General features: G+C 38.2%; 1 protein-coding gene across 1 annotated transcript in view; it reads right to left on the bottom strand.

Moving 5' to 3' along the window:
• Positions 1–4959: 4959 nt before the first annotated feature.
• The window catches only part of EIF3H (eukaryotic translation initiation factor 3 subunit H), an 87416-nt gene continuing 66148 nt past the window's right edge, over positions 4960–26227 (bottom strand). The window contains exons 3-8 of the mRNA XM_071421696.1: positions 21931–22098; positions 20344–20443; positions 18802–18951; positions 10623–10743; positions 7257–7389; positions 4960–5224 (exon numbers count right to left, since the gene is read on the bottom strand). Of these exons, the coding sequence (XP_071277797.1) occupies positions 5127–5224; positions 7257–7389; positions 10623–10743; positions 18802–18951; positions 20344–20443; positions 21931–22098 (770 nt within the window). The 3' untranslated portion in view covers positions 4960–5126. The remainder of the gene's footprint in view (positions 5225–7256; positions 7390–10622; positions 10744–18801; positions 18952–20343; positions 20444–21930; positions 22099–26227) is intronic.

The following is a 26227-nucleotide window of genomic DNA, read 5'->3' as shown; positions in this document are numbered from 1 at the left end:
AAAAACCAAACCAACTTAATCAGTTCTGTGACAGAGAAAACCTTATTTAAGTGCTTTGTTTTCAAACATCAGGATACACAAGCAAGCAAACACTTCATGTGTTATGAGACCCCTGAAACTTTCAACCAGATTTCAACTTTCTAACCTGAGGGATATGGCTCTCCATAAGTTTTACTGAGAGATAAGGGATGAAATCACACACTGAGTAATGAAAACATGACATATATAAAACTACATATGTATTGGTCAAATCCAGAAGGGGGGGGAAAAAAAAGATTGATTTATTCTATGACACTTAAGCAACATCACCCTCAGTAATGGAGAGAGACTGAATAAATTGATCATTCAAACCAGAATGGCAATCCTTGTTACACATATTCTTTTCATCTTATGAAGTTTGGAAGGCTTCAGCTGTGTTTCTGATGGATGAATACATTGCTACTCTTCCTTGTTTATTTTACTGACACTCTAATGCCTTTTAATATCATTGTAAAATGGATCTGGCCATTTTTCCTCACATATAAATGTTTGCTTTAATTGAATAAGACATTAAGGGGTCTTTTGCTTTTCTCTCAGTAAGGAGCCTTTTGCAAAGCTGTTGTTTTCAGACATCCTCCACAGCTCTGCACAGTTCACTACTGTTAAGCATATGATGAGTTGTGTCAACAGCAATCTGTTCTGTCAATAAAAGATCAAAAATAAAACACAAGCCCAACTTTGTATAAACCTCCTTCCAGTAGTAAAGCTGACATGAAAAGCTTCTGAACAAATCCCTCTGGGCTAGTCCGAAGAGCAGCACCACCATCTCCTGAGCAGTGCCAAGTAGAAGTGCAGGGGCATGAGAAGGCTGAATTTGGGATCATACCTGACACCTGAGCAACTCAAACCTCCACCATAAATGGAATGTTCAGATCACAAAATATAAAGTGTCATTCCAACTGCAGACAAAGCTTTCCAGAAGAATTCATGGAAAAGTAAATATAATGACAGAAGGCATGGGTTTTAGAGCAGCATGCTGGTTTTGCTTAAAAATCAACAAGCTGTGGGCAAAATCTGAAGAAAATTAAATGGCAGTATAAAATTCAAGGGGAGAAATGCACAGGCATGGAAAATCATGAGGGACGTATCTTTCACCCCAGGGCTGTCAATCCGGATGAGAAGCAGTTCTACAGACAGCAATTCAACTTCTCTTGCTGCACACACTGCACTTATTTTGACTAGGATATTATTTGCACCACCAGCTCCTAACGACATCTCAACAGAGCATTCAGAGTCCTTTGGCTGCCAAGTGAGAACCATTAAATAGTGCTTGCTTCTTAAAGATGCCTGAGATTGTCACCCATGATTTGTCATATCAGAGATTTGTCAGAAGGCAAAAAAAATGAGCAATACAGGCTAACAAGATGAATGCATGGACACAGAAATTTGCAAAGTATAAAGAGCATAAACACAAAGATGTCAAATGTTCTTTACAAGCATTATTGGTTGCCAATTCCAATCCCATTGAGTATCCTTGCTAGCACCAAAAAGGACATCTGCAACCTCACTCAGACCTTCTCTACTCTGCCCCTCTGTGCACGTGTTTACATCTGCACAAACACTACCCATTCTTACATGGCAGCTCCTTATACCCACACTGGTCAGCTCTGCATACATGTCCAGACTTCGACAGGACACACAGGAGTAGAAATTATGCCTCCTACATGTTTAAGTATTTGGAAGAATATCATGTGGAGCTAAAAAGAAAAAAGGACATGATAATCTGGGTAGAAGAGTGGGAGTACCCTATGTTTCTTCTATGTGGGCAGTCAGCAGCAGAATGCTTTACAGCCTAGATGGCTGTAAAGAATACCAAACAGAGAATGGAAACAGTGCATCATATCATGATGTCAAGGCAAGGCCACATCAAGCATGTTCAGATTACAGAAAAGCTCTCCCATTTAGTTTCATTTTCCTTAAATACTAACATTAAGAACTAGATTCTGACAACAGCTGTGGCAGTTAACTGTATGTAAAGAATTTTTTTATTTTTTTTTAGTTAAACCGATAGAAGGTCCAAAGTTTAGCACCTTTTCCTATGGCTTGTCCTGAACATAACTGGGGTGCTGGTCCAACCAGACACATTTCAGACTGTTAGAAATGCTGAGATTAACCTGTTCCACTTTGCTTTGAGCCAAGTAGGAGCATGCACCATCCATTGCTGTGACTACCTCAAATGACCAGAGCATGGAATTTCTGCCCCTTTATGCAATACCAAGCTGCATCCACCCCACCTTTCACCAGCAAAGCCTTTCTGTCTACACAGGACAAGGGGGCTGGGAAAGGGGCACCTGTAAGTGGCAGCAATGGCACTGAGACCTGAGCTAGAGCTGTGGTTAAGGGAGACAGCACTTCACATCCACGTTTGCTCCAATTATCAGTAGAGTTAGACATTTCATAAGTAGCAGTGGAACAGAGGCAGTAAATCTCACAGCAAAATCTCACCAGCTATACTGGTGAAGATCCTAAGTAATAAACAACTAGAAGAAATGCTGTTCTTCTCCAGCATCAAAACTAAGATAATTGTCCCCTTTTTTCTCCTTTCAGATGTCACTTTTGAAACACTTGCACATCTAGCTTGAAGAGCCTGTAGGATTCACACCAATTAGAGATGGATACCATAGTAACACTTTCTCTTACAAGGACTACAGTTCTGCAGAAATAAAAAATCAATTACAAGCCAGTTATCCCAACACAAACCTGCAGTTAGGAGCCTGACAGGAGATGACAGCTTGATGCAGACCGTGTGTGTGTAACTGGTAACCACAGGGCAGGTTTTCCCCTGTGTGCACATTTGGTCTCCTGTGTGAATCTGTTACCTGTGGACATGTAACAGAGAGGGAATCATGGGGCAGAGGCCATGCCTGCCTCTGCAATGGCTTGCTGACCAAAAAGAAGCTCTAACTTCTTTATACGCATTTCTCAAAGACACTACGTCACTGCATATTCACTAGTACACAGAAAAGCCTTTCACAGAGAAGAAAGCAGAAAAAACAGGTAATGCTACAAAAATCAGAAACAGAAAGGACATACCTTGTGGTGAATGAGCTGCCAGCTCACTTACATTAGGTAAAGAACAAGTAAAAGCAAAGCTATAGAAATACATAGATAGTGGGGAAAGTCCACACTGAATCCAGTATGAAGACACAGCCCCATCCCTATTAATCTCCAATCTCCACAGATGTTTATTCTCTTTTCTCGATCAACACCTTCAAGTGACTCCACCTCTTGCCTCCCAGAGAAGCTTCCTCTGAATTATTTCCACCATGACAGAAGACCAAAGTGTAATTCAGAACAGAACAGTTAAATTATCTCCAAAATTTACTTACATGTCACCTACTTTTTTATCTCATTTCCCTCTCTGACACAGGTCTATGCCTTTAGAAGCTAAAAATCTCTACTGAAGTCTTCCTTGTTTCTTAATGGACTTTAATTGACATTTAGCACATTTTCAATCTGGCTAAAAAAAAAAATCCACTGAGTGCAGAATATTACTGCCTTCTTTCTCCATTTACATCCTCAATCTTAAAGAACTAATTCAAAACACACAGGTTGTTTTTAAGCTGTTCCAAGTATTTGTTTTGCTAACTTTGCAGACCTCCTAGTATGTATAATGTTACTGCTGCTTTCTTCCATACACATACAGAGTCAGTCTTCTATTCCCAGTTATCCAGGAGATCATTTTTTCTCACTCAAATATCTCATCTTAGCCTAATTATCTGCTCCAACTTCTGTTCCCTGGTGGTTATTTTGGTGCTACAGAAAACTAGAAAAATTAACTCAGTTTGAATACTCTTTGTATAGGAAATGAAACTCAATCATGTGGCACTGTAGCAGGATACTTCAGTGATCTTTGATTTCACTGTATAAAAGCTAACACAAAAAAAGGTGCCCAAAGTTTCCAAAGTAAAATATCAGCCTGGCAATTTGACAGATATGTGAGGGCTGACCAAAATTTGCATGCATATCTACATAAATATTGCAATCACTATAGTTTAGATTGGAAAAGAATAAGTACTTAGTCTAAACCCCAGGTTTCACACACTTATGACTTTCCAAAATATTCACCTTAGAGGCTGAGATATTCCATGCTAGGCCCATATTTAAATAATATTATTTTAAAAGACCAAACCACACTTTTTCAGCTTTTTACGCTCTTGGTATTCAAGACACAATAACATGCAAGAACTCAAGAGGAAAAAAAGATGAAATCACGACAGCAACATGTGTGAGCTGCCATGTACTAAATCTTTAACTTTCCTCTTAAAAAGATGAGTAGACCAAGTTTAGGAATAAAGACTCATCCACATGACAAAGCTCCAGCAGATGCTGCTCTTTTACACCGCACTGGCTGCTCCAGCTACTTCTGCACTTTCTGTCATGAACAATTCAGTATCATCACTGGATTGCACAGAATTGCTTAGGTTGAAAAAGACCTTTAAGATCTCCAAGTCCAACCATTAACTGGTTTTCATTCCAGCTTTTGGTTCCAGATTCTGATTTCAACCCAGCTGATGGCAGCAAGAGGAAATGGGAACACACCAAAATGTGGTGGAGACCTGTCTCCACGTCTCACTGGTTTTGTATGTTCTGAATGTGAAGTCTAAGAAACATTTGTGATACAGAAGGACCATTGCACCATACCATCCAAAGAGATTAAAAGAAAAAAGAGCAACTGCCCCAAGTGTCTAACACATTGCAGTTGTAACTTCTCAAGCAAAACTGGGAAATCTTAAATTTCTTCTCTAAGACAGTTATACTGAACATTTGTAATATTTGTTTTTATTTCTGACTCCAAGTTAAATAAAACCTGTATTATTTGCTATGACTAAACATGAATAACTGCCAAGCATTTATAAAACCTGAGTGACCACAGAAAATTCCAGTTCAATTCGGCCAACAAGTAAGAAAATACTAAAATATCATTAAAATGTGCCTTTATTTTTCTATTATAAGAGAATTCTCCATAAACCAAGTTGATTCTGTTTTACAAGACTTTCCTCCCAATATAATAAATTTTCAAGATGATCATGAACAGTGTAAAGCTGTAAATTACACTTCTTGTTCAGGGCTTCAGCAAAGTTTCTTCAGTTGCTGTAATCCTGGAGAGCCTGAGCCATGAAAAGCTTGCCCAGGTTCTGTGCATTGAACTCCTTAATATTCTGGCAGTAGGTATTAATTTGACCTGTCAAAAGAAAAGAGTAAACCCTTGTCAGTTTTGAAATTCAGAAAGACACCCCAAAAAATAGTTTTTCAAAAGACAAATGTGTATGAATCACTGAGGATTTATATGGACGCCACTAACTTGCTCAGCTACTCCACACTTAGGAATTTTACATTTTCAGGATGCCCAAATATGTTTGTAACTAAATTAGGAAAACAGGTAAAATGATATGCTCAGAAAAAACCCTTACTTTTCCAGCACTACAATTTCTGAAAATACATATGACAATAAAAACAATAAGCAATTCTTGCTGCTGAACTGAAAGCTCAATCACATTAATTCTTCATTTTAGCTGCTCTAAAAATTCTACAAGACTGAATTTCAGTTCTGTTCTTATGTATATGCCTTCTCTATTAAAATATTTGCAAGAAATATTTTTCAGCAGCACATTGAAAATTGTGCCATTCCTCTCTGACATTCTGATAGCTTTTTTTTCTACCTAATATTTCACTTTATTTCAAAAATCATCAGGGTATGAAGATTTGTCAGTGCTTTACAAATCAAATGTGCCCATCAAAGCATTTTTATACTCTTACAGCTACAAGTTATTTCCCTTGTTAGCTACGAATAGCAAAACCTGAAGCCAGTTTAATCAAAATTAAGGCTGTTTAGAAAGCCAATAAACTCTCGATTTAAAGAGAAGTAGAGAACTGTCTATTTGAGAAGTTTTTCAATGCCTCAGAGACAAAGACCTGAGTTTTATTCTTTATCCACAAACTTTACTTCATCTAAGTTGAAGTGGATGCTTTCAATTCTTCCCCTGACTATGGTAAAAGAACAAACAAAGAAAGTGCTTTGGCTGAAAACTGTCTTTTCCTTTAAGTATAATAGTTTTCAATTGCTTCTCTCGTAAGGGGTGATTCATCCTAAGCTTCACTTTCATAAAAAACACATCTACACATATACACTCTTCAGTTGCATTTATAAGCTCTGCTAGAGCTGAATATTTAAATACTTTAATGCTGCTAGGATTCAGTAACTGCTAAAAACTATAAAAACAATAGGGTTTTCTAAAAGAGTCTGTAAGGAGTAATAAATCAAGAACATTCTTTCTTCTAAACACAGCACTTATTATCAGTGTGAAACTATTCAATATTAAAATAATAAACTCTTGATCACTTCAAAACTCAGGTAATTCAAATCCCCCCTTTTTTTTTTTTTTTTAATGCCAAAGCACTCTTTGGTGTACAGAACATTACCAGGATTTTGAATTTTCTCTCAGTACAAAACAAGGTGATAGCTATCTGATCCAAAAAGCCTGCTACAGTTAAACAATTTGACATGACATTTTCCAAACTTATTTTACTTAGCAGGGCACCTAGGTTGCCTGCTCTCTGGTGGCACTGTGAGGTCCCAGGTGTTTTTATCCTTTCAGGAGGCACAGAACAGGCACTGACAGTGGCTATGCCTGCAGCCCACCAGTGAACTGAAGAAACTGGGGGGTGGTATCTCTAGCTATGCTTTATTCCAATTTATATTTTCTCTCTCCTGACAGTGCAAGAATATGGGGCTAGTTTCTCTAAATCTCTGGCCATACAAAAAAAAGAAATTATCTCCACTCTATTTGAAATTAAAAACAAAACCTTCTCAGCTGCTGCAACAATCAGTTTAAACCTAAAATATTATCAATAACTTGGGGCTGCTATCAACTGCTCTGAATGAGAAGTTCCAGCCCAAAGAGCTTATTCCTGAGTCTTGTCTGTACAGCTCCTGAACTTCTGGAGCTGAGGGAGGGGCTGGGGCGTCAGTGAAGGGGGCAGTTACACCCATTCAAGGAAAAAGCCTGCCCCATGGAGCATTTCTCAATCTCTCCTTTAAAATGTCAAATTTACAATATCAAGGATAGGATGTGGAATGCTACCTAGCTAAAATATCATACCATGATGGCAAAGGTAATGAAAACTTAAAATGCTTTCAAAGGATACAACTGTACTTTTTTCCAAGCAGACATTCTTCTGTTCAAAGGCAATTTGAAAGCACTGCTAAACATTACCTGCAATAAGGAGTGACTCCATTCTTGGAGGTGGTTGTGGTGGTTTAAAAAGCTTATTGATGTCCTCCTCAGGAAGAGGGGGCTCTCCTCGGCTTTGACGCTGTATATTTTCTTGCTGACGTCTCTGCTGATACTGAAATAAAACAACAGAATCAAAATGCAGCAGGACTTACAAAGCTGCAAAAAGATTTCTTTTCAGATGCTTTCAAGAAACCAGTAAGTATGTTTTAAAAATTACATTTTTTTAATGCAATTCAGGTTACTACAAACAATATAATGCAATTCACAGTTTATTTCAATTCACTGGCAACAAGGCATTCCCCATTCCACACAATGGCACCTTAAATAAGGGAGATAATGGAGAATCATACAGTACTGAGGTAGTGGGCTTAGCTTCTAAAATTTTTCAAAGACAAACAGTGTATCTGATGGCAAGAATAGAGCACGGTTGAGAAAGGCCTCTACTGCCTCACACGACAGAGAAAAGCAAGGGTGGAATATGGAGGTATGAGAAGTCACCACCTCAGACAGTTGCACAAACCAAAAATTCTGCATTTTATGTAAGTTAAAGGTCAAAACAATATTAAAGTGAAAGGGGAAGAGAACTTGATTAAATAAGGTATTTTAAGCCAAAAAATATTAATTCCAAACTGAGAACAAAGTGGTGGCTGAAACCAAGCACAATGGTTCATTTCTCCATTAATATGCTAGAATAGCAGCTTGTAAAATTTTTTCTGCTATATATATATAAAAAAATTTGTTTTCCATACTTCTCTTTGCCACAGAGATTACTCAAACTTAATAAAAATTGAGAGAAACGTTTCTGCAGCTATCAGATAAACATTTGTTCTTGCAAAGCTCATAAATTCAGGAACTATGTGAGATTTCATACTGTATGAGGATTTAGTTATAAAGTTTGTCTTCAAATTCCTCCATCCAACACAAGAAAAAAGTCTTTAAGGAGACAAAGAGTACAGAGTGTTTTCTCTTGCTTACTTAAATGTATCTGTGATCCAATGAGTTTGAAAACAGTTCTTACTTGGTGGCACAATCAAATGAAGTAATTTTTTTCCAGTAGTAGTGACAAATACATGTTTTTGGACAATGTTAAAAATAAAATATGAAATGCCCATATTTGTATGTGAATTGCATGCAGTTTCTTCTTTCTTTGTATTACCCCATTCACTTCTCAGCAGTCTGCCTATTATTCTTTATTGAAATGGCTTGCTCTTAATCACAATTGCTCCATTCTAGAAATGAAGTTACGACCACTAAGTATGCTGCAATGAGCCACTACTGAAGCAGCTATAGTTAGTAAAGAAATTAGTGAGACACCATGGAACCTTCTTTGCTCTGCTTTTCAAAATAAATAGATCCCCTTGTTGTTAACAAAAACCTTTGAAGTAGATGCCATCATTCTATTCAAATTAGGCAGTAAGGGAAAAAAAAATTCTGAAGATAACATGCATGAAGCTTCTATGTCCTTGGGCATTCCATAGCTAGGACAGATCACTGATCATGTGCTCCTTCCCAAAAATATTCCCTGCCCAAGCTACACTTTACTTATGTGAAAAAAAGCAAGTTTGATTTTAAAACAGTCTGAATGAAGTCTTTTACATGAACAACAGGTGCTCTTTTTAATAATCACTTACTGTGTGTGGCAATACCTGCAACATTTTATCTTAAAAGTGATCTGGCCCATTTTCAGTTGCCAGTATTGAAACTTGTCATATCTCTGTCTGCTAGATGAAAGAGCTCAAATTTATCCTTCACGCAGGTATCTCTTGAGTAAGCAAGTAACTTGTTAACTTTTCATATTATGTGAATTCTGTTCACCAAAATCTTCCCTCCAGGCTTTCAAATAATTCTCATGGTGCTTTTTTCCAATTTACCACCATCCTCCTACAGTCAGACAGAGCATTGCTTTACCTGTGCAGCAAGAGCAAAGAAAGTAATACTGTCTTCAAATACCAGAATAGTTAAGGTTGGAAGGGACCTCTGGAGGTCCCTTGTCCAACCCTTCTGCTCAAGCAGGGTCAGAGACTGAATACGAAGAGTGCTGCTCTTCATACTCAATCTCTAATCAATGGATTTTAATTCTAATTCTCTAATGCTTTGGATTTTAAAGAGGCTCTTTGGCACCAGGAATTGATAGTCAGCATCACCCAACCAGCATCACTATTTATTGATACTAAATATGACTCAAATGTCCTTTTCAATCAGAGAACAGTCCAACTTCCTCACAGTCCACTGGACTATGCTTCTTTATTTCTAGATACATGACTACATGTGATTGTACTAAGACACAGTTTGGTTTGGAGCAAAACTAGTAGTTTCACCCCTTTCATTTACTGAATCTCTTATGCCTGTATCCATGGTGTATTTATAAATTATTTTGGTTTATCCTAAATCACTAAAAAACATGTAAAATAGCAAAGAAAGCTAAATTCATACCCTATGTCAGTAGAAGTGAATTCATTTGGTAATTGCCCACTGACTAACCCATTTTATAAATCTTCTTGTACTGGGTTTGTGTGGCAAGATTTTGGTAGCAGGGGGACTACAGAGGTGGATTCTGTGAAAAGCTGCCAGAAGCTGCCTCCATGTCCAATATGGCCAACAGCAGCTGGCTCTGAGATGGACCAAGCACTGGCCAACACCAAGCCCAACAGTGACAGCGACAGCACCTCTGGGGAAAAAATGCCAGCCAAGAGAGAGGAATGAGAGTATGTGAGAGACACAGCCCTGCAGACACCAAGGCCAGTGAGGAAGGAGATTCCTCTGCAGCCTGTGGTGCAGAACATGGTGGAGCAGCTGTGCCCTTGCAGCCCATGGAGCAGGGGAGGAATGTGAGGGGACCTCTCCCTGAGGAGGAAGGAGCAGCAGAGGTTTATGATGAACTGACCACAGCCCCTGTTCCCTGGCCCCCTGCACTACTGAGGGGAAGAAGGAGAGAACATTGGGACTGAAGTTGAACCCACAAAGTAGGGATGAGTAAAGGGAAGGTGTTTTAAGATTTAGGTTAATTTCTTATCACCCTACTCTGATTTGATTGATAACAAATTTAATTAATTACCCTAAGTCAAGCCTGTTTTACCTGAGATGGTAATTGGTGAGTGACTTCTCCCTGCCCTTAGATCAACCCATAAGACTTTTTTCTCCCATGCCCAGCTGAGGAGAGGAGTGATAAACTGGCTTTCTGGGGCATTTGGCACCCAGCCAGGGTCAACCCACCACACTGCTTAACAAGTGTATTTTTGAAAGATCTTGCTTAGATCCCAATTTATCTGTCTTGGACAACACAAGACAAACTATATTTTGTGGGGAAAAAAAATGCTCTCATTTAAGTTTGTCCATGTTACTAACCTGATGTTTCTGCTGCTGCTGCTTGCTTACATTCCTCAGGTAGGTATTATATTTAACAATGTCTTGGCTCATCTCATCCACTCTGTCCATCAGCAGCTGCAGGCTCTTCCCAAGGTGATTACTGAAAAAGGAGAAGCATTCATGAAAGATTAAATTTACTACCAAAAAAATTAAAAATTAAAAATCCATTCTGTCTCTTGACCAGTATTTCTACACTAATGACACCATTTGCAAATTTTTAAGTTCCTGATTATCTTTGTTCATATATTTATTTGATGATACTTTACATGGTATCTCCTCCTCTAGCATCTTTGCCTCACTGCAAATACCAACTTTAAGTGTTTTGGTCTTTCTAGGAACCTCCCACTAATGAAAAAACAATGCCTTGCATGAATTTACAGTTATTAGAGATGCAGAGCATACATCTAAAAGAAAAAGTATGATGTTTTGGTGACATGCAACCCAAGCAACAATCCAGGAGATGTGCTCAAAGTGTTTGGTTTCAAATTACTTTTTAAAATTCACTACCTGAATTTGGTTTTGCACAAATTTTTAATTATCCCTCTGTTAAATATTATTCTGAGTAAGAACAGTTAAATATTCTTCAGAACTCCATCTCATTAACCATGCCTGGAAGTTCAGCAGACATGGTTTGATCCTAGCTGTTGAGAGGGAGTCTGTGTCCTGTCCAGCCAGCTCCACATTCCATACCATAGGCAACATGGAAGCAGCAGGCTGGGCGTGTCCAGCTATGCGATCTACTGCCTTGGCCAGACAAATGCAGTCTGTTAAACAACTTTTATTGTTACCATTTTTAGCAATGCATTCAGTATTTTGCAGAAATGTTCAACTTAAGGTATACCTTCCAAGTCAAAGTTTTGGAAGTTTTTAGGTTGGTGCCCATGGAGACATCCTCCTAAATTGTGTTTACAGGGTAGAGCAGTAAAAGAAGGACACTTTCTACTCACTATTGATCTCTTTGATCAGAAGCTGTTTTGTTGGCTCTGTTATCCTACTTGGCTGATGACCAACAACTCAAAACTCCATCTTTCTCCTCCTCTGAAATCTAATAATCATGAGAGTTTCTTTCCAATTTAGAGTTTGGTGCACTTCAATGTCAGAATCCCACCCCTCAATCACTGTTTCACAATGTTATCTGAGATTCTCTCTTCTTTCACAATGCTTTCCTATCATCCTACAGCCTATGGACTGGAAAAACTCTAACTGGAAGACACAGGCATAAAGTCAAAAGAGAATCGCACATGTAATACTGTGCACACCCCTAAGTGTAAATTATTTCCAGACTCCATAGAACTCATAGCTGGAGACAGAAGGTGATCATGCACTTAGGAATACCTGCAGAGAAGAGAGCTGGAGACACCCTTATCTCTGAGTGCAAGGACAGCTGTTTCACTCACTGGGCTGCTCACTGAACAAAGGTCTGCATCAGGAACCTCAGACCACAATTTATTTACAAGCCAGAGTTAAATCGCACTTGTGTACAGAGGCAGATGGTGTGGAGGATTTCAGCTCCACAGCAGCAAGAAAGGCGCCACTATAATAATTATTTTTAAACTTCTTGGGGTTTTTTTGGTTGAGCATTTCAAGCACATGATATTTAGAACTGTGGAATATTGCCATGGCCAGGAGCATGCATGCTTTCAGTTTTTTACAGAGTTTACATTGTATGGAGTTAGTGTTAGAACTGGATATTATCAGAAATGCCTGTATGGGTACACACTAATAGCTTTGTAAGGTATGTGCACAACAGAAATACAGAATTATTTTACAGATAGTGTCCCTGTGAAATATAGTTGGTTACAAAGAATGATTTTATGTGAATCTCTTTGGGACCAGCTTAGTACAACAGAGCACAGAAACAGAGAGTTATTGTCAGAAGTTGCAGTAACACAGTGTTTGCTCTCATTGCCAGGGCAACAAAAAACAGATAACTTAAACAGATGTGAACTGAGACACGAAGTGATAAGTATGCTGCAAATACAGAACCAGCTTTTCCCTCAGTTCTCATGTGGCTGATACCCTTTTTTGCTCCATCTCTTAAAAAATAGAAAGACAAATAGGAAGCAGTTTATAAAAATGCTTACATACCATCTCTAAGTAAGTTTTATTCAGCTGAAGTTTATTCTGCTGATACTTTGAAGTTAGATCACATTGCTCCAGACCATAACACTCATCATACACCTAATTTGCCCAAAGAGTGCTTTAGGCACCTCCATACACTGTGCATTCCCTACAGCAGATCTTAAAGCTCACACTGCCACATACCTAAATGCCCTCTATGCATCAATACAATTAAAAAAAAAAGTTTAAAAAAAAAAAAAATATATATATATATTTTAAAAAGTGGTCCCAGTAAGTGCTGCTTGCATCCTTATCTAGACTCATTTCCCTACAGGGCTCTGTGACAGTCAAGTGTAGACAATGCAGAGCTCAGCACTTGCATTTGTTGTTGTTCTGGGGGGATCAGTAATAAAGAAACTGCTATTTCAATGGCTGCATTTCAGTCAGCAGATTCAGCAAAAGAGTCAATTAAATTGAGTTTACATTTAAATTAGTGAGTAATGCAGACCAACAGGAACAGACCTATAAAGCAAAACAGCTGGTGCTGAGAAACCAATGGCCATGCTACATGTGTTTGGGGGGGTTCTTATCACTGCTTCTGACATGGTCCAGTGATCTGCAAGTGGCTGAGGCACAGTAATTATCCTCCCAAAGCCTCTTTTCAGTTTAGTTTCATCTGAAACAAATCAGGTCTGAGATCACAATGACCTGAAGGCACTCTTGAATTGAGCTAGAAGACAGCTCCACCATAAGATAGCACCAGGAGACCACCACTCCTCTGGTACAGTGAATCTTCATGGAAGAAAACTATCAGCTTTCATCACAAAGTCCCCCCTCTCACATGGGGACTGTGTTCTTTTTTGTGAAGAAATACAGATAAGAAAAGAGGGGGAAAATTAAAAATCAGAAAAAGTACCTGCCATGTGGATTCTTACACATCTAATGAAGAATAATCTAATGTGAGAACACTCCTTCACCACAACTGTTACCAGAATCACAGACCTGCAAGGAGTGACCCACAGAACTTCTGGAAATTTATAATTTGAGACTTATTTGTGTGGCTTAGATAGCATAAGCAAAAATGCCCCAAAATGACTAACACATACCAACTACCAAAGGGAAATGTCAAAGCCTCTTTACATCATAAAACACACTAGAAACTATAGTCTGGAAAGTAGTTTCTTGAGCTGTGCATTTTTTCTGTAACAGCCTTATATGTAATGGGATGTAATTGTTTACCCACAAGGGCAGATATAAGATCAGGTCATCGACACATGAGATTCCTTGTTTAACAATGATCAAATACAAGGGTCAATTAATTCTGAGGGTGAAAGGCAGAAACCTGTGAGCAGAATAGCCTAACCTGCAGATAACACTGATGGTCTTTCCTGTCTTGTTCTTCCTGCTGGTGATCCCTGCAGTTGGCAGTGATGGAATCCAGCACCCACAGAAGGAGAAAGCAACAATGATACATTAACTGAACTCACAGATCACTCACTGCACAAGGGCATCCTTGTAGGATACAGATCTGGCTAAGAGACCTGAATGCAAGCCTTGCTCTTCCCAAGGGAGTGAGTGCTCATACCACCAAAGCTTCTCTTTTGCAGATACATTTTAAGGAGAGCAAAGGTCCAGTTCACTGTTGCCAGCAAAGGCAGTTTAAGAGGTTCCACCATCAGCATCTCCCTGCCTCTCCCTTTGCCCACAGCTTACAGCAACCTGAGCTGTACGGATTCAGCTGTTTGCGTGGGCACACTTCAAACTCCTTCAGTGAAACAGTCTACTCTAAATGCAAAAACACCCCCTGTTAGGGTTTCTATTTTTTTGGGGAGGCAGAGGGGAAGGCTGGAAGGGAGGAGTGGGAGTCTGACTTTTTCCATCAGACTATGCCACAAAAGCTATTTGTACTGCCATATTCTGAAACAGATGAGGAAATAAAAATCTTTGAGGGTGGGAGGGATGTAGAGATGAAATGGGGGTAGTGGGGAGAAACAAGACAAACAGCTGGGACTGGAACCTCAAACTGGCTCTGCTTCTGTAGCATTCATAATGGGGAACTACACATGAAGCCCATATTTCAGCATCTTTAATCAGAAAAGGACTCCAGACACACTTGCTAAAGGTCTGAAACATCCAAAATGAAGCTTCAAGTCAGACAGCCAAGCTTCAAAGAGAAGAAGCAATTCCCTTGGCTCCCAGTTCCCCTGTGCCGCTCACTGCTTTGCCTGTGTCCAGGCACAGCTGGGCTCAGCTGGCACAGCCCACGGGCCCGCGCTGCCCCACGAGCCGGGGGCACTGCTCCTCCTGCTCCTCTGAGACCCCAGTCACGGTGCTGCACCCAGGCACCAAAGTTTGGGCTATAACAATCCTGAAGCTGGAGATGTGCAAAAAAGACAGCCCCCTAAACCTGCCTACAATTGCCATAATTGGACCCCCTCACTTAATTGATTTTATTCTGCTTGTACCATGGCTAAGGAAGATGAGAGCAAGGAACAGCAAGAGAAAGCGCTGGAAAATGCTGGATCTGCTGCTCATTTTTTCCACTTTCCACCACTCCACCGAGGCCTCCTCTCAGCCACTGCTTTTTGGGACAGGTGCCATCCTGTTCAGAATTTTCCTCCTGGTGGGAACAGCTTTGGGTGGATTAGAGAAGTACTGCTGGGCAAAGCACATCTTTTTGACTAAAAATGTGTAAGGTACGTTCCCACTACTTAGCAGAACTTGTTTACATCTCAGCATTTCAGCCTGAGTTCAACCTGTGTTATTTAAGAGGATTTTGTTTGAATGAGATATGTAAGTCAAGAGTCTTGAGTTCCATTCTGTTTTCTATTCTGACTTTGATGTGTACCTTTGGGCAACAAATTTACTCTCTCTGTGTCAGGTTCCCCCACCTGCAAATTAGAGATTTTCATAATTATCTTAATAATCCGTTAAGCACATTGAGAGTTTTGAATAAGCAGTGCAATGTATAAAGGTTAATATTGTTTTTAAAAGCCAAAGCAACCCTTCTTATGTTACTTCTGCAAAAATACTGCATCTGATGTTTGAAAAATATAACTGCCAAGTAGATGTTAGTGCAGTAAATGTTCAGCACATGTTTGCTTCTACTGACGCACACTATTAGAAAAATTGCTTGAGACAAATTGAGATATTATAGAACAACCCTATTATGAAGCTAGACCACAAAAAAGCTTTTTTTAATTTAAACTAGATCATCAATAGAATAAGGAAGAGATGGAAGAGAATGAGAAAGTTGGTTGTAATTATTTCCCTGCAGATCTGGAACATTATCTGACAGGATTTTAATTCTTGAGTCTCTATCAAAAGACTGGCAGTACTCCAAGGTCTTCAAGACATTTTGGTCCTTAAGGGTAGCAGGATAACTGTTTGAGTAAAAGGCCTTTACTTGCTATTACTTGCTAACCTTGTGCTGGTCTGCCTTCAACCTCTTTGCCTAGAGGACTTGAGTCAATTCATATTTCACAAGAGAAACACAACTTTATGTCCAAAAAAGTAAATTACTATATACAATTATCACAAATATACTTCAAATGGAGAAAGATACTAAGGTGCAAGCAAAGTGCCTCAAATAGGTAGAGCTTTAAACTCAGACAAGGTGGGTGGCTGAACATGTGAAAATCCTGAAGAAGCAAACTCTCCAGAAGAGAGGAACTATGGGTAAATAATTTTATTGCCAAAATCATTGCTTCAGAGAGTACAGAAGTTCAGGGATGCTACCAAGGAGCCAAAAAAGCCCCCCAAAAGCCCATCAAACCCAAGACTCCAAAGAAATAAAACAACAACAAAAACCTAAACAAAAATAAAAACAAACAAACAAAATGTCACAAACTCTAAACAAACAAAAAACCAAAACAAAACCACCCACAATTAAACAAAACAAACTAAGACAAAAACCAAAAAACAAGGCCAAACCCAAAAAGTAGCTTTGAAGTTACTGTCAACAACAGCAAAGTTAAGTAAGGAAGATATGCACCAAAATTAAAAGTTGTTATTTGAAATGTTTTAGCCTAAACTGCTGAAAGACAAAAATAAGGAAATATGAAAATAAAACTCCAGAATAGTGGAGATTTGAACTCCCTTTCTTCAGGTAATACATGCTTTGACAGAGTAACCTTCATAGCTGAATTCAAGTAAAAACTGGCTAAACATTTCAGCAGGCAGTACAAGTCACCTAACCTTGAATAAACAAGCATTAAAATGCTTTAATTTGCCACCTGCTTTGCCAGTTATACCAATATAAGATATCATTGAATATAACCTGCCTGGTAACTAAAAGTAGCTATCAAATATTAAACAAAGGACACATACAAAAACCTCCAAACAACCCACTGGAGTAATTCCCAAAACTTTCTCTCCTTCAAACCAAACTAAGCACCTTACGTTCCTCAAAGAGATCAGGTGAGCTTCAAAAACCTGCCAGGAAAAGTCTGGTTTTAGTTTTGGGCTGGTACTTTTCTTGTTCACCTCTCATTCCCTTTTCTGGTAAAAAGACCAACACAAAAGCCTGTCTGTCTTGCATCAGACATTTAACACCAGAACAGAAAGTAATTTGTACATTTCTTATCTTTTATCTTGAGTCAGGACAGTGGCACAGAACAGTTACTACATAAGAGCTAAAGCTGTGATTTGTGATCTGTTCAAATTACTTTCCATTTCCGGAACTGTATTGTGTCACTAGCAGCAGCCCTTACTAGATCCAGGGTGCCAGGCAGTCCCAGCCCTTTATACAGGAGGAAACCCAAAGAATCAACTGAGGGCAATGCTGCCAGGCCACCTGGGAACCTTCTGTACCCTCAGCATGGTCCTTCCTCATTTTCACCACAAAGTGAAAGAGGTCACAAGGAATCAAACCACTGTCATCTCCTACATCCAGTCCTCACCCTCTCCTCAAACGGGAAAAGCTTTGTGATCTTTGACCATGGAAAGAAAATTACTTACAGAACACCTGCAGAGTAAACACACTGAGTATCTCAGCAAGAATTCTTCACTTCATTAATTCCAATGTGCAAAGTAACAACTTTACTGGACAGAATTACTGACTAAGTATTACTTGTGGCATTCGTAAATACCCCAGCAGAGTTCAACTCTACACTCATTCTCTCTTCATCACTTCTCTAAAAGCTATCAGATCCCTCTGAACATCCACATAAGCTCAAGTAGAGAAAGTGGAAAATTTCTGCTAACTTAGGCAACACAGGGACCACTAGAAATACATATCCATTAACTTCAGCCTTACATGATGGGAGAGGGAAGGGGAGCAGGAGAAAAAAGGAAAAAGAAAAAAGGCCACTAGAATCAGAATCTTGGCAGACAATAGCTTGATGCCAAAGTGAAGTGTTTTACCCCAAAAAACTATTCATGAATACAACCTAGCATTATTTTGTGTATCTCGTTATTTTGGTCAGACCAATAATAATCCAACTGATTGTATTGTGTAAGATTTAAATACTGCCAAATTTTTGATCATTCTGCTAGAAGTCATGCCTACTTTGTCATGCCTACAAAGTGGATTTTCAGGGCAAAGTGCTACAAGAAGAAAAAGTTATTCCTAGACAAACTTATGAGAAGATCATTTTAGAAACTCTTAAAACAATTTCCAACATCATGAATGCTGTCTGTCATGACAATCAGTGGCATTTTTGCCTGTTTATCAGAGCCTTTATTATTTTATTTTAAAATTCATCCTTCTACTGAAGATTTCTTTTTTATTAAAATAATTTATGTAATTACTAACAGAATGTTTAACAAAACCGATTTTTTAATAGATCTATTTGCGTGAAATTTCTGAGTGCCCATATTTTCTTGAAAAACCACGCTCTTGTGAAACATTTATACATTTCAAGCACTGCAAGTATATGAGGGTAAGAGACTGAATTTAGTCCTTGAATCTAATGCTACAGTTTTACCATGCAGTTTTTCCTTCAGCAAAAGAACATGAAGGGTAAAGTGTTAACCCCATTAGAAGTCAAGGCAAAGCTTCCATGGACTGTAATGAGACTGGGATTTCACCCAAGGTGTTAAACTGTGGTTTGGGAAAGCGAATAAAAGTACATCCATTATTGTAACAAGTACTTACCTGCTAGCCAGACTGAGCAACTCATGTCTATCGGCTACTGCAGATTTCTTTTCCAGTTCCCACAACATCACATTGATCAGGTATGAATTCTTAATTACAATAGGCACTTCTTCAAACATGTTTTCATATGCAATATTTGCTTTTTTCAAGCTGTGAAAAAAGTTATGGAATATTTACTAATATAAACAGTATTTCTCTTATTCTCTTTGTTGAATTGTTGCTCCAACAAACAACAGTTTTGTAAAAATTCTTAATTTTCATACTTTCAAAATTAAACAAGAGTCAAATTTTATTAAGAAAGCATTTGCATGGCAAAACCTCACGTTTACAAAGACTAGGAAAAGCTGCTCTAGGAAAAATTCTCAGAAGACAAGCAGCTGCCTTGCTTGTTAATAGATTACCTACGTGAAAAAGCCTCCAGCAAGAGACTGTACTGACAGGATTAACTCTGCCCCTTCCAAAATATTTTACTGGTTTTCCTGCCATCAGCGTTTCTTGAGCAGAATTAAACAGTTAGTTACCACATGATGCTAAAATACCTTTAAATATCATAACTACGACCATGAAGAACAATTTTCCCAATACCTGAATAAGTAAAACTTTTACTGACCAAAAAAGTAGATTCACAAAATATTGTCTGTTTTGGAATAAATCAATTCTGTGGTGAATATTAAAACATAAATTTTTAGTGTGCATTTTTTTACAACATACACATAAAAAACTATTGCTGTTGCTTTATAATAAAGTAAATAAAATAGACAGTAATACTTTTCATAAAATATGGATATAAAGCATGATTTAGAAGTCTCTAAGGAAATAGAGCTTTAACTTCCTTATATTCATACTGGATTTTGTAACAAAAACTTTTGCTTTTTGCCTCCACCCCCCCCTTTTTTTGACTGATCACTGATTTGTTTGCTCATCATTACAGTTTAAGACACTAAGCAATGAAATGAATACATTTTTCCTCAACAAAAGTGATTTTAACAAGTTGTTTGTGCTTTTGCTTTTGAACACCAAGCAGTTGGAGGCAAAGGATGCTAAGGCCTACATCTGTAACAAGTAGTAATCTTTTGAAACAGAGTAATTATCCTACTTTACTCCAGAAGATGGTGTCCACATGGGGAGTTAATCTAGAACAAATACACTGGGACAGCTACTCCAGAATACCTGTTCTATTTTAATTCTGGGGGGCGGAAAGAGCTTAAAGATAGATCAGCTATTTCCCTCCCTCCATTTTTTTCCCTGTTTTTGGCTCTGCTCCCACGTACAGCTATCTACCCCATGGTCCTTACAGCACACCCTCTGAGTAGCCCCAAACCCAGTTTGGGTGCCCCCACTTCTGGAAATGCCCAGCCAGCCTCTCACACCTCCTCAGCCCACTGTGCCACTGCACGACTGTCACAGCCCATACAGGGCTTTTCCCCCAGCACACACTGCTACATGAGATTTTAAAATACAGCGCTCCATAACCCCAGGTACCGTTCTGTGTCCCAATAACTCAGCAAACCCTATGAGAAAATGTTATTTGAAGTTACTTACGCTTCTGGAGAGAAGTCTTTTTCCTTGCAAACTTCCATCAATTTGGGAGTCAGCCTATATGCCTTCAGTGACAGAGACCCTTGGGCAGTCTTAATGGGATCTATTATTAAAAATGGAAGGAAGCCTATTATTACCAAACCCAGACTGCCTTTTTCTTTTTAAATATCTGAATGACATAAACAGGAGGAAAATTACTAAGTAGTCCTAGTGAAAAAAAAAAAAAGATAATAAACACAGAAAAGACACCATAGCAGAGGCAGTCCTATTGCACTGCTATGTAAAATACAACCAACAATATAAAGTGATGCCAAGTAGTAAATTTAGCTTGGAGAACTTGGGGGGAATCTTGATCCATTCTATTCATATTATTTCCCCATTAAAGGTCCAATTCACATTTCCTTTTTTTGTATGAATTATCCACAGAACTTATGTAAGAGTGACCTCATTTAAATAAAGAGTCTTCCTTCCAGTCATTCTGCAGTAAATTAAAATATTCATTAAACAGCATTTTATATGAAAAAAATTAATTTTAGAGTAGCAATAAGCTAATTCAGATCAAGCTGCCATGCCACTTTGTGCATGACAATGTAACTGGTACATACAAAGATTCGTTTTGCCTTGAATTTAGGCGGAAATTTTCTAAACAAACTGTTACATTCCTTGGACAAAGAAGCTTAACACTTGCAGCATGATAACAGCTGAAGCATGCCAACACAAGAATAAAAGCTGTGTTAACATTCATGTTGTCTGAAACTTAACACAGTAAAACTTTTAGCAATCGGTGATAAAATGAAAACCAAAATAGACTGAAACAAGTGGAAAATTCATCAAGGTCTGATGATGCAATGTTTCCAGCCAATATAACTATACTTTAACAACTTGTTCTTTACTGTAATCCAATTGTTAACATACTGAAACAATTTTGGGGCAGCTCATAAGATTGATCGTATTCATTAGTATTTTTTCTGACAGATACTCAGGACGTTACATTTACTTCTCAGCTGGAAACTATATGCAAGTCTGCCAGATATGGCAAACTGTGAGTGTTTGGGGAGGGGGAGGCTATAAAGCTGTTAAATTGCCTACGGTTCTGATACAGCACAGAACATCTGGTCTGGAGAGCTTGAGGAAACACCATTAAATAGGCAGAAAAGAAAAAAATCTTTGTGCTAAGAAACAGTCCAGGTTTTGTATGCTTCTGTCAGAGGTATTAAAAAAACTTGGCAATTCGTGTGATGATTGGTCAGTCACGTACAGAGCCAGACATGCTAGCAAGCGGGGTTTGTTAGACATCTGGTCGGGTTCCACCAGCCCCTTCCACGAGGGAGGGGAGATGAAGGAATAAAAATGAAGCAGCTACTCCAGCATTCCAAAACGTACACATCAGGGCTCTGATAGCAAGAAAAATAAACAGAAAGAAGGAAACCCTGTCTAGACTTAGCTGCTGCTGAGGCTGCTGTAGACACAGGGTTGGTATTTACTCGAAAAGGCCTGCCAGGCTACTCTTACAGGCAAAAGACAGAATACAAAAATAGTAGTAATAATATTAAGAGGGGAAAAGAGTAATAAAGGAAACCTCATACTAACCGTAAATGAGAACTACAGACTCCTCAATTGCATGCTGGTAACTGAACTGGGAGTCCAGGAGGGCACGGGTGACAAAAGAGCCATAGTATGTGGACTGGTACCAGCCAACGTGAAGATGATCAATGTTTACGTGGCGCAGGCTTCGCATCATTTCCATCTGGTATTGGACTGGATTAAATAAAAGGCGTGTTAAAAAAGTAAACTTACACAATCGGTACTATTTAAAGAGAAAGCTTGATATTAAATGAGTCACTTGTATTTTATTTTCATTTTTTGTAACTGACTAGAAATTTGTTTACTCACTGGACTGTCTTCATTAAAACCCAGAGTTTCCTCAGAGAATGAGAGTAAAACCAGCCTGAGTAAGTAGACTTTTTTCAGCTGCAGTTAATTGCTAAAGTGATCAACAAACTGTTACACGTCATTTACAGTGTGCATTACCTTCCACATTCATAAAAAAAAAATCTGATACTGGGTTTCATTAAGCAGTAACATTTTACCATTTAGTAACAAAGACTTATTGTGATTTAAGTTGCAATACTGTCTGGAATTAGGTAACTTTTGGAATCAAAAGGAGAATTATTTAATGAATATATGAAATTGATTATAAACTGTCTTTTTCACAACATAAAACTACATTTTCAGTATCAGAGCGTGGGGAACCAGCTACAGCTGTTAGATACTTCTGTTTGCAATTTATTTCCAATGTTCAACACTGTTTCTTCTTTTTAGGTGTATATAAATGCAAAGGATACATGCATGTACATATTATTGTTTATAATACACATATATCTAAATACAGCAAGTTACCTTAAACAGTAAATGACATATTTTTTGTACGGCTTTTTACACCAGCAGCACAAAAATTCTATTTCTATTAAATGCTTCATTCAAACAATCACCTTCATGGAACAGAGTTCTGTTCAGGAATATTTAACATAATCCTATCAAACAGAACAACATACTTTATCACTTATCAGACCTTTTAAACAGACAGACACTGTGACTGCTGGTTAAACTTAAGGAAAGAGAAATCAGTGTGATTATCAGATGAACCAACATTCGGAGCCAACTCACAGGAAATCAAATGCAAGAACACTACACAAGCCTTAAGTTTTGTCTGCAGCTGCAAAAATTACAAAGATAACACACACACCCCATGTGTTCATTTTCGGTAATTTTTTTCAAGGCTTCTCCTTGTACCGATGCAAATATGATATTCATTATAAAAGAGAGAAACACAAATTAATTAGCTGCAGAATGTGCTACATTTTCAGACTCTACTTCATATCCTTTCAAAAGGGGAAAAAATCCACACATATTACTTAAAGATATGAAGAGACATTCTTCAAGACTGGACAAATATTTTTCCAACTTATCACTCATCCTTGCAGCACAAACTACATTCTGCAGTCTTCTTAAATTGCCTTTTCATTAAATTGCCATATCTGACTGTTGTTTGTAGGAACCTATATACACTTACAGAAACCTTGCAGACTTCTTCTATCAGTACATGCTGGTGATTGTATTTTATACCATAGTATCTTAACAGGAATTACTTGAAATTTGTGTTTCATCCAGGGCACCATGATAATCCAGCATCCCCCAACCAATACAGGAAAACCATGTGGGCTCTGTCTTAACACAGCCAGTGAAGGAGAGGCCTGCTTGATGTGGGTGTCTCTAAACCAAGGCAAATCTGGAGATGCCTCTACACTCTTCAGGGCAGCCTGCACAATTGATCAAACAACTATTCCCAAGTCAGAATGAAAACCTTTCCCCTTGCCAGACCTAAGCAAGCTCATTGTGCTACTTCCAGAAACAGAGGCCAGGCTGAACAAAGCTGCTTACCCAGAGCCCAATGCTTTTGCATCTCAGTGTTTAGCTCAAAAGCAAAGATCTAGTTTGTCAAAGAGGTTCAGTCCTTTAGAAGTTTTTGCGGACTTTTTGGAGGTGAAGATGATAAGTTTCTAAATTTTATAATTAAAACAAGAACAAAGATCTCCCCCAAAACAAACTAAAAGACTCCTCATGCAAGCATGATTTTTAATTGAAAAAGCATATCAAGTTACTAAGTGTAGCTAGAATAAACTCTTTTGGTTAAAAAAAGCTTCTCAAAGGTATATCTGTGTAGAAAGCAAGAATGACTTGTTTCTCATATGACTTGCTACAACATGCTAAAAAATGAAATTATAGTTAGATCCTTTGTAGCCAAATGAAGTCATTAAGAGGAAAAACTAGGAAGGATTTTGTGATTATTAAATTTAATTAAATTAAATGTGGACTTTTAGATAGCTGAGCTAGAACTTCTTGCAGTGGCAATTCTCTTGTAATGTTAGACACTCTCAAAGTAGAGATGGTCATGTAATGATGGGGGAAAGATACTTAGACATAGATTCCTATGAAATCACGCGGCTGATACATCCAGATAATTTCCACCTTGAGAAGTGTAATATTCAAGAGCAGGAAAACACCCAGGTCTTTAACAAACTTGAATAAAGGCATTTCATGCTCTCAAAAGTGTTCCTCTGAGAGCTAACTGGTAACCAAGTTCCAGGAACAAGTTCTTTTCTTAAACACAGTATACCCAGCTACACGTAAGAGATGTAACACGACGCAAGAGATACTATCCAGAAGAAAAAGGACTCACTGAAAACCATCCAGATTTCATGTCAGCAATTCCTCCTCTCATGACTGTTAGCAGTTAGATGATAATGAAGGCAATAGTGGAAAAAATGTCAAAGAACCAATAAAGCATCAATAGCTAACATCTTTGCCTTGGGAAAACAACTGCAGAAATTAAAACATGATGCAGTCCCCACCAGGGAGAAATGGAAACTCTTTTAACCAAACATATATATTTTATAACATGTATTAGAAGCTAGATAGCTCCAACAAACTGCCAACTTGCACAAATGGATAACAGCCCCCAAGCTGCTTTTGTTGATACCGTTACCACTGTTTCTTTACATCCTTTGCCCAATCTACAGAATGTCATCTTTTTACCTAGAAGCTTAGCACAGACTGGGCAAGAGTTCCCTCTCTCCTTCTATTTATTACTCAATCTGCTAGCATTTGGGACAGCTGTGCAATTTTTCATGTCACAGTCCTTCCCAAGCCACTCTGCAAAGCTGACACTGAAAGAGCCTCTTAGTCTAAGAGTGCCCAGAACTGAGGTGAGCAAAGAAAAGGGCAGGGGAACAGCCAGACCAGGATGCTGCCTCCTTCTCCCTCACATTTAGACAGTGTACCTACATTTTAAAACAAACTATTTGTTCAGGAATGTCCTTATGATGAGCAAAGGCAACAGGCACGCCTGCACTTCCCAGCAGTACTGCTTGCACTGAGAATGTGCAAACTCTGTCTCCTGAGCCACCAATGCTCTCCTGAGCACCTTTCTGAGATTCTTAGATTTTAAATTTTTTTAAAGATTCTCACTTTTCTTATTATTAAAAAACACCAACTCCTTCCTCTAAAATGTCAATTTTGTTAGTTTGCAAACAAATGGGTGGGGGGAGGGAATAAAGGAAGCTAGAAAGCATTACTATAATTTGTCTAGAACAAACAAAGTGCAAAACTATACAATATGGGGTTTTGTTTGAAAATGACTGACTTGTGTGGATTTGTATTACCAAAATGCCTTGACTGAAAAACCTTGACAGTAAACCCTATTATAGCAGTTTATTTGTTTTAATAAATATTGTAAAAGATTTTTAAAAATAATAGAATAACAAAGACATTTTCCTTTTCTAGAAAGTACTGCCAATATTAGAAACTTTTTCTGGGCTTTAACATATAGGAAATATATACCCTACCTTACCAACAACAACAACAAAAAAAAAAAAAAAAAAAAAAAAAAACAAAAACAAAACAAAAAAAAAAAAAAAAAACACCAACTCAAAAAACCCCAAACCAACCACAACCAAAAGAAAAAAAAAAACATAATATATCAGACACATGACAAAGAATTGAGCCCTGATGTAACGGCCCATTCAACACTGGGACAATTCAGCCACGTTTTCTGTACCTTAAAATATCTGGTCAGTAATTTCACTATTTGAAAACCTAATTTCAGAATAGGTCAAGTCAGCTGAAGCATTGAAAAAAAGGTCCATCATTATTCTAAAATGCAAACAAATCTAAGACCCTAGAGTTAAAAACAACTGGCAAATGATGCAAGTTTACTTATTACTGAATTCTTTACCAAGAAAAATTCATTAGAATTCACCTCTCATGGGGTCACATATGCATGTTGCTGACTGAAACAGTGATTGTTATCATCAGAGGAGATGCACTT

Source organism: Agelaius tricolor, unplaced genomic scaffold (assembly GCF_023055355.1).
Source record: "Agelaius tricolor isolate 1412-34295 unplaced genomic scaffold, bAgeTri1.0.p SCAF_2, whole genome shotgun sequence".
NCBI classification, from domain to species: Eukaryota; Metazoa; Chordata; class Aves; order Passeriformes; family Icteridae; genus Agelaius; species Agelaius tricolor.
This window is presented reverse-complemented; position numbering and strand designations above follow the sequence as displayed.